Source organism: Lacerta agilis, chromosome 7 (genome assembly GCF_009819535.1).
Source record: "Lacerta agilis isolate rLacAgi1 chromosome 7, rLacAgi1.pri, whole genome shotgun sequence".
NCBI lineage: Eukaryota > Metazoa > Chordata > Lepidosauria > Squamata > Lacertidae > Lacerta > Lacerta agilis.
In genome coordinates this window covers 73,467,670-73,481,384 of record NC_046318.1, presented here as the reverse complement: position 1 = coordinate 73,481,384, position 13,715 = coordinate 73,467,670, and the positions used below count along the sequence as shown (strand labels likewise).

Here is a 13,715-nt window from a genome sequence, read left to right as displayed (position 1 = left end):
TTAGAGAAACGCACAGGTTAATTGGCAAAAAGCAGATAAGAGATAATGAAACTGGAGAAACACACAGGTCAATTGGTCAAAGGCAGATAGAGATAAGGAATCAAGACAAACGCATAGGCCAATTGGCAAAAAGCCGGTGCTCCCCTTCAGGCAGCCCTGGGGGCTTTTGAAGGTGGCTCCTCGATGTGAATTAGAAAATGTCACCACTGAGCTACCTGGGTGACCTTGGGGCCAGTCCCCTGCTATCCACCACCCAGGATAAAACTGGGGCAGCGGGGTGGTGGAGGGAAACCACGTGCATTGGTAGCACCAAATGTGACGAATTAATCAATTACATTAAATCAATAAAGTTAAGGTTGGTTTGATTTTTTTGCTTTATTACATTTCCATGCCGCTTCTCCGCGCGATTCCCCGGAGCGGTTTACCAACATTAAATTAACGAGAACATGCTAGGAGATAATGCAACAACACCACAAATGCAGCATAATTAAAAAAAAATTTTTTTTTGAAAATTAACAATGATATAATGCTGCATTATATATAATGTTCAGTATAATGTAAATGCGATAGATAATAATACAGAAGATGCCAAAGGAATAGAGAGAAGGGACCATAGAGATTCTTTCTAACAGTGGCGGATAGAGCGGCACCCACCTCTATGGTCCATCCGGCCTTCTTACGCACCTACCCAGCATACGGGTAGCGCTCAAAGGGAAACCGGAAGTGACGGCAGTGCGTCTCTGCATTCTATGGGAGGAGAGAGAAAGAGAGAGAGAGAGGCGCGCGGGCCTCAGTCGCCGTCGTCATGAGCCGCTTCAAGTTCATTGGTGAGGACGGTTGCCTGGGCAACTGGGGGTGTTCCTTTGCGTCCGCTAAGAGGGCGCCTGGCCTAGTCGCTCAGGGGCAGCCTTTTGAGGTGGGGGGCGGCTACGGAACCAGCCGAAGGGACCCCCCCCGGGCACCATCCCAGGCGCGCTTACTCCGGGGCAAGCCCCGTCATTGTCAGTGGAGCTTGCTCCCTGGTAGATGCGAGGTTCGGGATCGCAGCCTTGCTCCCATAAGGGGAACCTGCGTGGGGTTGCAGGTGCGCGCAGGGCGATCCTGTGCGCGTTGGCTCGGGAGCAAGTCCCCAAGTCACAGTTCCGGTTCTGCGCATGCTTACTCAGAAGCAAGGCCCGTCGATTTCATCCATTCATTTCTTATTTGTATTATATGGGGCTTGCTTCTGGGTACCCGGGCGCGCAAAGTCGGAACCGTAACGGGGTAGCTCCATCTCTGCTTTGCTTGTATCTCTCCCTCGCGCGCACAAACGCACACAAGAGACCTTTTGTTTTTGCTGCAAGCAGTCAGATTTCTGCAGAGATCTAATCTGTATTTGGCTACTGATGGACACGGGAGACAGTTCCAACCCTTTCTCTCACGTCCTGCAGCGCTTCCCCTGCAGCCATTGCCAGATGAAAATCTGCATTTAGTGGCTTCTCTTGGGGGTTAGTGCATGCATGCATTTGACTCTTCCTGTCATTTGATGATTTGGCAGGTGCATTGTGTACTGTACATGACTCCACTGAAAGAGCATTGCACATGAGGTGGCCTGAAAGTTCTGGCCTTGGTGTTTGCACCACTGCAGATTATACAAGCTGTCACCTGATGCATGTGCCAATGTATTAGTATTATTGTTTTCATTTTAATTCTATACCATTTTTTATGTTTAAGAAAAACCTCAAAGGCGCTTACAACACATTAAAACATAAAATAAAACAATCCAGAATGAAACATAGCAGGTACATGCGAGACAGCCCTCGTTGCATAAGAAAGGTTTTGCAGGCTTTTTAAAGGGATCCTTTCCTAGTACAGACTCCAGCCTCTAACAGCAACCAGTGAGAAAGATTACCTTGCTTCAGAAAGAGGAATCAACAGATAGTAATGCTTTACAGGTTGGATTTCTTCTCAATGTATATTTCCAAAGCATAGATTCATAGTTTCATCACATATCAGGGGCCCATCAGATCTTCTGACATCTTGAAACTGCTGGTGAAGAGCCTTCCAGGTGATGATGGACTCCAACTCCCATCATCCCCAGGCAGCATGGACAATGACCCAAGTTGAGGATACTAATTTATTTTCTTTTTCTCTCTAGATATCGGTGTTAACTTAACTGATCCTATGTTCAAAGGCATATACAGAGGTACACAAAAGCATCAAGGTAAATATTCTGTCTGTTTCTTTAATGGCTCTTTCTGTGGTCCTCACATCTCCATATATTCACGGTATGCATCTGCAAGGGACATTTTCTTTCCGGTTACAGTTTTTGGGGTTCCCCCATTCCCAGAGAGTGACATTATTATTATTAACAGTTATTAAAACTGGACTTTCATCTTGCTCTTGTTTCCCACCCATCCATTTTGAGAGAGAAAACCCACCAGTGTAGTAATTCAATGCAGTTTTACTCAGAGTACACCCATTAAAATTATTGAACACAACTAATTTATTAATTTAAATGGGTGTGCTCTGAGTAATAATTGAATACTCCTTAACTGAAGGCTACAATCTTTTTCATATCTTACTTGGGAGGAAGTCCTATTCAGTTCAGTATGGCTTCTAAGTAGTCGTGTAGAATTGCACTGTAAAGCCACAATCTTTAACATTCTTAGCTGGGAGTAAGCCTCAGTTAACACAATGGGACTCTCTTCTAAGCATGGATGCATAGGATTGTGCTGTAAGGCTGCAATTCTGTTAATACTTTCTTGGGAGTACGCTGCATTATTTTTGAATAAACATGCTTAGTGTTGTGCCTTTGAAGTGTGCTATCTGTCAATCATACTGTGGTACCTCGGGTTACATACGCTTCAGGTTACATACTCCGCTAACCCAGAAATAACTCTTCAGGTTAAGAACTTTGCTTCAGGATAGGAACAGAAATTGTGCTCTGGCGGCGCAGCGGCAGCGGGAGATCCCATTAGCTAAAGTGGTGCTTCAGGTTAAGAACAGCTTCAGGTTAAGAACGGACCTCCGGAACGAATTAAGTACGTAACCAGAGGTACCACTGTACTGAGAGTAGACCCACTGAAAACTAAAGCTTGTTTGACTAACTTCAGTGTGAGTCTTTTCTCAGTATGTCTTAGTCACATTGTGCCACCCTAAGACTTGAGTTTCAGCAAGTCTCCAGATGGTGAGTACAAGTATTCAACTGAAGATGGGAAACGATAAAAAACGCCTTGCTGCATGACCAAGAAGCTCTAATGATACATAGATGATTAACAAGTCAATTTCTGGCAGTTGGTGGAGCATACATGTGGAGATGATCACTTATATATGTTGAATATGTTCCTAGGGGAAATATTTATCAAGGAAAACTTGATGAATCACAATCCTCAAGCAGTGTGGTACTGCTTGTGTAGGAAATTACTTTCAATGATCTTCAAAGAATCTGAGCTATAGTCCTTCCTAGACAATAACGATATCTATGCTGCTTAATGGAGATAGCACAGTTTGATTGACCATTACTGCTGTAAAGCTGCAGGAAAAGGAAAGGAAATGTAGGAGCTGCTGCACACCTGAGGCTGTTAAAGGTTCCAGAAATGGACTGGGCCATAGTGATGTTTTAAATTAACGATTTCAGTTCTGTCTTTTTGTAGATGACTTCTTGGATGTGGTGGCTAGAGCAGTCAAAACTGGTGTTAAAAAGGTACATTTGTTCTTCAAAGATTTTGGGTAGTGTGTGTTGTGTTACATTTCAGTTGTTTCTGTTGACTTTTAATAGCTTGAGTTTTTCAAGATATGAATTAATTCTAACATTTAGAAACTAGCACTTAAGTAAACTTTCTCTTTTTTTTATTCCAGTTCATGATTACAGGTGGAAGTTTGCAAGATAGCAAAGATGCACTTCAGCTGGCACAGACAAATGGTATTTGTCTCCTTATGTTATATAGCTTTCAATCGAATGCTTTAATTATCCTGTATTTAACATTTAAAATGACCAAAACCAATATGCACCAATTCAGTCCAAAGAATTAGGAGCAGAAGGAAAGGAATGCTTCTCACACACCATTCCTTTGGGGTGGTTGGCTGTGTCGACCCAACTCACTGCTGCTAGGGCTGATGTCTTGTCAAGTGAACTCTGCATAGAGTCACACACAGAAGGGGAGATGAGGAGTCAGGTAATCGCTTGCTTTGGGGTCTTTGCAGAGCGTATGTAACCACCTGCTCACAATCTTAGCTGCTATGCTGTGTGTCCCACGTGACACTGTGCCATTCCAAGGCTGGTTTCATGACCACAGGAATTACCTGATTCAGAAGTGATTAAATAAATTTAAAAGTAGAGATATACAAAGCTTTGTACTGATGTTGTACAGAATTTTACGTTGTCTTCCAAATCTCCTGTGCAGTTCCTCCCTGCTCCATGAAGCCCTTGCTTCTTGAGTTCGCAAGTTTTCACTCCCAGGTCCCAAGTACATGTAACAGCATATGCTTGTATTCAGCCTCTGTTACCATTGCATCTGCTCACCATCAGGCTTTAGGATGCAAGTTATTTGGGGGCTGGAGACTGGAACGCTTATGCTGCGATGCGCCCTGCACCTTGACAAGTGTTCTGGCAATAATAATCAACACGTTCATGCTGTTTGTTTTCAGACATGTTTTATAGTACTGTTGGCTGCCACCCCACCCGATGTGGAGAGTTTGAACAGAGCAACCCTGAGCAGTACTTAGCAGAGCTACAAGGTCTAGCTGAGAAAAATAAAGGGAAGGTCATAGCAATTGGAGAGTGCGGCTTGGGTAAGTAGCAAGCAAGTGGTTTGGCAGTGATGTTTCCTTCCTGGCAATTCAAAAACCAGTTAATCGTTTGTCAATTTTCTCTTCCAGATTTTGACAGATTAGAATTCTGCACTAAGGACACTCAACTCAAGTAAGAGAGATTTACTTAACACATAAGAGAAACTGCATCCTTCATACTTTTTAAGAGTGTTGTTTTTATTATCAAGTTTTTTTTTCTCCCACTGACAGCCATTGGGAGCCAAGGAACAGTTGCTCTTCCTCCCCCACCTCCTACAAATGGATATAATAACCAAGCAGAAACAGTCACCACTTCCCTGTTCTTCCCTAAATGGCCTATAGGTCACACCAGACGCCTGACTGCCTCTTCACCTAGCTGAACCATCCCATTGCTTCCACCACATCATTCATTGGAACTTGCAGTGGCTAGCCAGTGCTTTCATTCCATGGGTGGTGTTTTTGCAATCCATATATTCACAAATCATCATAAAGCATGATGGCAGGGGCCAGAACACCAGCTCTCGAGTAGAAGTTGTGCATGCCAGATGACCAGAGGATGGGAAGTTGCAGTGCTGAGTTAAATCGAACAGCAGCATCCTATTCCACTTTTGGGGTATCTGCACTGGGTGGAGGGGTCACTGGATGCCATAGCTACACAAGGCGCTGGTTGCTGTAATGTTAATCTTGGGAACAGTTTGACTGCAGAAAAACACTGAAGTGAAATGGAAAGGGAATGAACCAGGCACAAAAGCCAAGGCATTTAACATGAAACAACACATGCCAATAAAAACTAGTTGTTTTTATTGTGCATTGTAGGGATGGGAGAAGCTATGATCCATCAGTTGCTGCTGGACTCAGACACCCATCAGCCTCAGCCAGTATGGCTAATCATGGTCAAAGATGGTGGGATCTGTAATGCAGAAACAGCTTGGGAGGGCCCAGGTTCCCAGTCTCTGGTGTATGGAATACTGTAATAACTTTAATTTGAGGTTTGGCTGGCAGGATTACAACGTTGAATCTAGCATTCCAACAGCCAAACAGATGCCTCTGGATATCCACAAGCATGGTGGTAGCCATCTCTTAATTGCCCCCAGAACCTGGTTACCATGGACATGGAGGCTTCCATTTCCTGCATTGCAGGGGTTTGGACTAGATGACCCTTGGGGTCCCTCCCAACTCTCCAGTTCTATGATTCCATGATTTTGCTGTCCTTCCTAAATGGTTCCACAAATGTTTCTGAAAATCCCGAGTATTTGCTGCCACTGCGTATTTGATGGCAGCTCATAAGACAATGCTGACAACCGACAATCATCTGTGTGATATTTATGCTCTTCTGCATAGGGGGAGACCCAGCATCAGTCATGGCAGCACAGTTGGTTAGCTAGGATTCTTTCACAATTCAAAGGTAAACTATGATTGTGTAATGTTCAGTCTGACACTCGCACATCACACGATGCAAACACAGCCTCCTGTTGTAAGGTTGTAGAGTCATACACCTTGCGAGCCGAACTTTTAGGCTCCCTAGTGCGGCAAACCCAGAAGTGAGTGTTCTGGTTTGGGAACATTCTTTGGAACCTGAACGTCCGATGCAGGTTCCGCGGGTTCTGATTGGCTGCACCTTGGTTTCCAAACGTTTCAGAAGTCAAACAGACTTCCAGAACGGATTCTGATCGACTTCTGAGGTACGACTGTATTTTAACAGAATTGCTTTTCTTGGCAACATCCATACAAGGCATGGCTTTTTACCATTTCTTGCTTAGGCTGTATCCTGGTCTAATGTCTTTGAAACATAATCTTGCTGCTGTTATAAAGCAGGCGTGGCGCTCCCAGATCCCCCCACCCCCCCTTCTTTAAGTCTTCTGGCCTTAATGATTTATCAGCTACTGAAAACGTATGTGCTGTGGCTGTAACGTTAGGAAACCACTTTACAGACCACCTCACTGCACGGAGTCACTATAAATGCACAGTCCTAGCCGGTATGGGCAGAGGTGGTGAGAGAAATGCTGCCTTCTTCTCTTGGAAGAACATGCTGGTTTTAGCAATGTGGTACTTGACACTAAGATAAAAGATCCCTCTTGAGATGCTCTCCAAAGAGCAGGGAGGGGGAATCTTTTGTCTCCCAATCTTAGCACTAAACATCAGCATTGCTAGACACCCTCACCCTGCCACTCGAGTGGGAAAGGCAGGAAATGATGGTTTGTGTCTCTGCATCTCCAGGTGAGTTTGTGGGGAAGAGTGTGAGTGCATGTATACATGTGTGAGCCTGGGAGAATGCTCTGTGCCTTCATATATGTTGGGTGCACGTGCTGTATGTGGGGTGAATGTGCATGTCTGATGAATATATGTGCATGTGGTCCGTGTGTGTGTTTGTGTGTGTGTGTGTGTGTACACTCACTTATAAATTGACAATACCCACCACTGGTGTGTCCCTTGAATGGGTGGCTGATTGTCAGTGGGGCCTTCAAGCCACGAAAGCTTAGCCACTCCTACTTTACACAGTCTAGAATCATTTTCTTATAAGAGAAATCACACAAAACCTGGCATGATGTGGCCAATATGAAACATTTTCAAATCCTATTGAGTTTAAAGTTAAGCACATGCTTAACCTTCCCATAGAACTAAATTGGACTTAAATGTGTTTCCTTCTGGCAGGATTATGTCTGTACCTAAATAATAACAATAACAATAATTCCATTCTTTCTAACTTCTTGAACCATTTAGATAATCTATAGCTGAGATTTCCTTAAATTAGGGATATTTCTGTTTATTTATTTTCAGGTATTTTGAAAAACAATTCGATTTATCTGAGCAAACAAAATTACCGATGTTTCTGCACTGTAGGAATTCACATCCAGAATTTGTAGGTGGGTTTTGCAAAAGAATACTTTTTTAAAAAATGTATTAGTTGAATGAAGAAATATTTGGGCTTTTTAATTTAAAATATTCTCCTTTCACATAGATATAATGAGGCGAAACAGAGAGAGATGTGTGGGAGGAGTGGTAAGTGCCCAATGTTCAGTTGTGTTTCTTTTTTGTATCAACCTCTTTGTGATACAAGTTTATTTTATAAACAGATATCTCACTTTTCATGTGTTTCAAAGTAGCTGAAAACTAAAACATGCAATGCTTTCTAGTTGCCCTCAGTAAAATTATCCAGTGGGCAAGCACTAAGGTAGGCATCTAGTCCGAAATTTACAGGTAGACTTGTTTTGTGCACCAGATGACTAGTTCTACTTCATTACTCTGAATTCCACATCCTTTTTTAAATGTTGTGAATGTGATTGTCACCTTTTTCCTACAGACACATTGAACAGGGAAGGGCCGCTCCCTGCTGAGTGTACACTGTGTGAAACCCAAGTTTGCCTCTGCATAGTGTGCAAAATGACCTGTACAGATTTAGTTCAGTGGGGCTTATTCCTAAATAAGTGGGCAGAGTCTTGCAGCCTTTGAAATGAACAGTGCATTCACATTATCTCAGGATGGAATAATGGTGGTTGTGTGACATAGTTGTGAAATAGAGCGGGGTTTCCCAAACTTGGGTCTGCAGCTGTTTTTGGACTACAACCCCCATCATACCTGACCCCTGGTCCTGCTAGCTGGGGATGATGGGAGTAGTAGTTCAAAAACAGCTGCAGTGGGGATGAATGGCATGACCTGTACCACATACTCAAGCAATGGGCCTGTCCTGGCAGCTAAGAGGCAAGGTAGGAGGGCTGTCTTTCAGCCTCCTTGAATTGGGCTGCTGGTCTCGTTGCCTTCTGCTAATGAGCAGATTAAATCAAAGATCTTTGATTTAACTGACTTCTAGACCAGTCCACAGAAGGTTCTGCCCCAGTTAAGGGCTGCATACATGCTCAGTTTGGGTGGCAAAAATTATCAGAGCTTGTGTGCACACGGCTAGCAAATGCTATTCAGAAAGATCAACTGGCTTTGGAAGAATGCAGGAAAAGGGAAAGCTTTGAATACTTAAGTTAGAAATATCTCAATGCGTCTTCAGATGATAAAGGCGTATCATTACTTGTTTACAGGTACACTCTTTTGATGGCACCAAAGAGGAGGCAGCAGCTATAATAGAGTTAGATCTCTACATAGGAATAAATGGTTGGTAAGTTATTTTAGACATCTAATGGCTGAGGTGAAAGGATTCCTTTTTATTTTGGGATGAATACTTTAAAGCACACCTGTGCAGCTTGTGGCTCATCAAGGTGACTGCACCTCAGCCACCATGTATCGTGCCCTCACAGGTAATTCAGACACTTCAGTCCCAGGTAGGCAGTAAGAACAGCCCACCTATGAAGCACCTGCCAAACATGGGTGGTGGGCTATATATAATTAAGTGCTGCAATGGGCTGTCTACTGAATTTGAATCTGACAATAAATGCAGGTACCAACCACTCTTGTGTGACATTGCCATAATCTCAGTCCCCATTAGCATTGGCTTGGAATTGTGTGCATAGCTAGAGCAACAGCTGCCACCCAGCAGAGGTGAGCTGGGTGCATGGGGGACATTTTAAACGAAAAGACAAATCGGCAAGAATTATTAACAGGATCCTCTGGAAGGAATGGGTGAAGAGTCCTCCCAAATAAATAAATCATAAAAATGTAGGGAAGTTTCATACAACTGCTTGTAATTCTAGTTTCAGCCTTAGCCAGAGATAGCAATTCTGTGTGCACTTACATGAGAGCAAGCCTGACTAAATTTGGCAGGAGTGACTAAACATGCTTATAATTGGATTGAGCATCCTCACTGCAACCATCAGGATTTAAGAAAACAGTTAACTGCTTGCTGCATTGGTGCAAACAAAATTGGAAACACAACTTTGGGGCGATTGTGCCCAGCATCTTGGATCTGGGCAGACAAGTTGCTCCTTGAATCTTGTGAGAACTTCCTTCTATGTGGACTAAAGAATTTCAACAAATCATAGTGATTTTCATATTCATATTATTTCCAGTTCCTTGAAAACAGAAGCTAATTTAGAAGCAGTGAGGTCAATTCCCAGTGAAAGATTAATGTTAGAAACAGGTAAGTTGTTGTTTTATTTAATACTATTTAACATTTTACTTCCACCAATATGCCCCTTTCAAAACTGTTTCCGATCTGGGATATATTTTGTTTGTAATCTTCTATCTCGGTGCGCCATTTTAAGATTACTACCCAAATATATCCCAGATCGGAAACAGTGTTGACTGGGTACATGCTTACTAAGCATGGCTTAGAAAAAAAGAAAAAGGTTCCTAACCTAGAGAGTAATGTCTTTTTATAGCACGGTACCTAATTCATTAGCAGTGCAGTAAGAAAGGGAAATTCCCTGTAAATTCTATATTTAACAGCTCTCTTGGCCACACTATCAGTGTTGTGTATACCCTCCAATCCACAAGGGGGAGTGAGCATGCTAGAAATGCCATGCATTGTCACCAAAGTGAGTTGTAAGAAAGGATATTGTTCTTGGGGAGAATCAGACTAAGCAGAAAAGGCCTTGCCTCATTCCTTAGAAGGGCTGTGTCAAGGACAGACCCAAGACATTTTGGTACCTGAGGTGAACCAAGGAATAAGGGGTGAGTGAAAATCTACATCAGAAATGGGGGGGGGGGGTAGATAAAAATCTACATCAGGATCTGCTGCCAGGTTGCAAAGGGGAAGAGCATACATCCTACCCTTATAGTCGATTCTTTTCTTCCATAGCAAATGAAACAAATTGTGAATTTTTGCACCATAGTCTGATGGAACAGCTACCTCTCATTTGCACCCTTGGCCAAGAGCAAGGTTACCGACTCACCTCCATGAATTGGCAGAACATAGGCTCCAGTCTTGTGGGGTTTTTTTCCCAAATTGCAGCTTCCAACAGTTGGGAGGGCAACCAATACCACCCATCAGGTTGACCACCTTTGTGCTAAAACTTTGGTGACTTCCTTAAATCACCTCATTATCAGGCACCAAAGTATCTGCTTTGCACATAGCTTTGGGAACACAGCTGCAATGCATTATGGGGGGGGGGGTTGACAGTAATTCAGTATATCCCTGAAAACCCTGCCTAATAGCAGTTACCCTTCCTAACTGACTTCAGTGGTGCTTGGCAGCAAATGCTTGGGGTTAGGAGTGAGCTTCCTAACTGCTAAGCATGGGGAGCTAAAATGACCCTGGCTTGAGAGATTTGTCTTTGTAGATGGACCCTTACAAAACTCTTACAACCAAATGAGGAATTCTGACTTTGGCATTTTAAACAGTGTCACCTTGCAAGACTCTTGGAATTATGTTAACACAAGAATCAGACTGTAGACCTAAGTATTGCTTACTAAAGTCAATTGCAACTTTCTGTTGTGGAATTATGTGGTATACTGGTGTGGGACCCTATCTCTGGGAATAATTTTACTACATGTTAAGAACAGATCTGACAGCAACTTTGCTTTCTTTGGTTTATAGCCTGTGTTAAGAATAAAACACCCCCCCCAAAAAAAAATAAGTATTGGGGAAGATGGACAAAAAGAAATGGCTGAGGTGGTTATGAGTTACAGAAAGCTGATAGATTATGTAACCACCGGTATGTTATTCTAAACTGTTCTATAAATCACACTAGATGCTCCCTGGTGTGGAGTGAAAAATACCCACGCTGGTTCAAAATATGTAAAAACCACATTCCCTACCAAAAAAAAGTGGGAAGAAGGACACTGCCTGAAGGACAGAAATGAACCTTGTCATATAATGTAAGTATATAATTTAATATATTTCAAGGCTCCAATTCAGCTTAATTTAGTTATGACTAAGTCTGGCTGAAACCAGTGGAATTAGTCATGAGAAATTTATGTCCCATGGCTTTCAGAGGGGCTTGATCATGACTGACCTTTAGCTGGGCTGGAGCCCAAGGGGTTTAATGCCATATAAAGAGTGACACCTAACAGGCAGAGCAATTGTAACCACCACCAACCAGCTGGTTCTGAGGGATGTAGCAGAGATTTCCCTCTGCCAATTCATGCTGCATCTGTCAACAGCACCAGCTGTGAAAAGGCTACTGTTGGCAGTAATTGATTTAAGGCCCTGGAATGGGGATGGGGCAAGACTAACCACAGAGCCACTGGATCCTAAACTAGTCCAGCAGCCAGAGGAGTTTGAGCCTGCAGCTGGTGCAGCAATAATTATGTATAATAATAATAATAATAATAATAATAATAATAATAATAATATACTCTGCCCATCTGGCTGGGTTGCCCCAAACCGTTCTGTCTAGATGTACTCTGAGCTTCCCATACAGGTCAAAACTCCTGATTTTTCAGTAATTAGCAAGCTAAGATTTGCTTTGCTGGGTGAAACTGAAAGCCAGTCTTGTCTGCATTCTGTTTTCTGCAATAGCTAGCCAGGTGCCTTTGGGAAGGTTACTAGCAGGGCATGAGGGCAACAGCCCTCTCTCCCGTTGACTGTCATCACCTGGTGCTCTTGAGGTTCTGCAGTCCAGAGAGAGGATATACATACCAAAGTACATCCTATGTGCCTATTGAAGGAAAAGCAGCTCTGTGCATTGCTATAAGGAATACTCAGGAGATAATACCACAGGGAGCAAGAATGCAACCTCATCCTCTGTATCACTTTGAGAAGGGGGGGCTCTCACTCCTCACTTGCTTTGCAAGGCTCAAAGGGGAAAGAATACAGTAGGGGGTGGGAAATACATATTATATTTCAGATGTCTAAATCAATGCCTTTTTGCCCTCATGAATTACTATAGCAATGTTTACATATAACTTATTAGATACCACTGGTGCTTTTTAGCTACAGGTAGCAACAGTACTGAAATGAAACACTACACAAATTGGAAATAAGCCACATTTGAAAGGTCAGTGCCAAACAGAAGAAAATGGCCTCAAATGCCAAAATACGCAGATTTCAGAACTTGCGTTTGTGATGAAATCTAAAACCACCAGTTTACTGATAAAGCATGGTAGGGACTATAGTTTTCTGGTAGAACACACGCTTGGCACAAGTAAATGTCGAAAGTTCAATCCCTGGCACCTCCAGTTAAAAAGGATCACATAGCAGGTTTAAAGAAAGGCCAATGCCCCCAAACCTTGAAGAGCTACTGCCAGTCAACAGAGACAGCACTGATCTAGGTGGACGAAGTTTGACCAGATTAAAGACAGCTTTTTATGTTCTGAGATGTGAGTTACCTGTCCGCAATATTGCATACAGTTCAGCATTTAGATTGCAGCATTTCCTTCATTACTTTTAGAATAAAATAAACTCAACATTGCAAACTTGTGCACGTTGGCTACAGAGCAAGTCTTATTGAATTCAATAAAATTTCCTTCTATGCAGTGTTATCCATAGACCTTTTGAAAGGAATAGTCACGACTAACTTGGTCATGAACCAATGTGCCTAGTATTCCAACACACAACTGGTGTAGACATAGGAAGCAGATGTTGCTGCTTGTGTAACCTGCTTCACCATTGCTGTGCAGATGGGAATTTGCCTTCCCCTATAAATTTCAAGGTAGATGAATACATGCATCACACTTTCCTTTATCTGAAACTTGTATATGCTGTTATTTGGGTGTTTTTGTCTGACATAGAAAAAATGGAATCCTAAATGCTATTTATGTAAACTTTAACCACCCTTGAACAATTAATGTTCACAGTGAACATAACCACAGCGATGTGATTTTGCATAAGGTGCCTCCCTTTTGCTTTGTTTTAGCCAAATACTGGAAATACTAGCAGCAGTACGTGAAGAAGATCCACTAGAACTGGCCAACACTACATATAACAACAGCATTAAAATCTTCTTTCCAGATATGTAAAGCATTTTATGTATTATGATAAAAACTGGTAATCCTGTCCATGTAATAAAGATTTGACTCTTCTCTGCATCAGATCTGAAACTATTATTTAGAAACAGGCATGCTGTAAAGGTTTGATTAAACACATAAGTAGAAAGCTTTCACCCTCCACCCCGTGAAAT

General features: G+C 42.6%; 1 protein-coding gene across 3 annotated transcripts; it reads left to right on the top strand.

Annotated features, from left to right (window-relative positions):
* Positions 1 to 721: 721 nt before the first annotated feature.
* Positions 722 to 13,626, top strand: TATDN1 (TatD DNase domain containing 1). Of its 3 annotated transcripts, none has more exons than XM_033155823.1 (12): positions 722 to 827; positions 2,138 to 2,203; positions 3,636 to 3,685; positions 3,841 to 3,904; positions 4,630 to 4,773; positions 4,861 to 4,903; positions 7,549 to 7,634; positions 7,730 to 7,770; positions 8,799 to 8,875; positions 9,723 to 9,793; positions 11,346 to 11,472; positions 13,452 to 13,626. In XM_033155823.1, exons 1-12 carry the CDS (start codon positions 806 to 808, stop codon positions 13,552 to 13,554), a joined length of 894 nt encoding a protein of 297 aa, XP_033011714.1. In that variant the 5' UTR covers positions 722 to 805; the 3' UTR covers positions 13,555 to 13,626. The 3 variants fall into 3 exon arrangements, with proteins under 3 accessions (XP_033011714.1, XP_033011715.1, XP_033011716.1); XM_033155824.1 differs by lacking the exon at positions 722 to 827 and adding an exon at positions 1,964 to 2,031; XM_033155825.1 differs by lacking the exons at positions 722 to 827; positions 2,138 to 2,203; positions 3,636 to 3,685; ... (1 more) ...; positions 4,630 to 4,773; positions 4,861 to 4,903 and adding an exon at positions 6,112 to 6,175.
* The last annotated feature ends 89 nt before the right edge of the window (positions 13,627 to 13,715 follow it).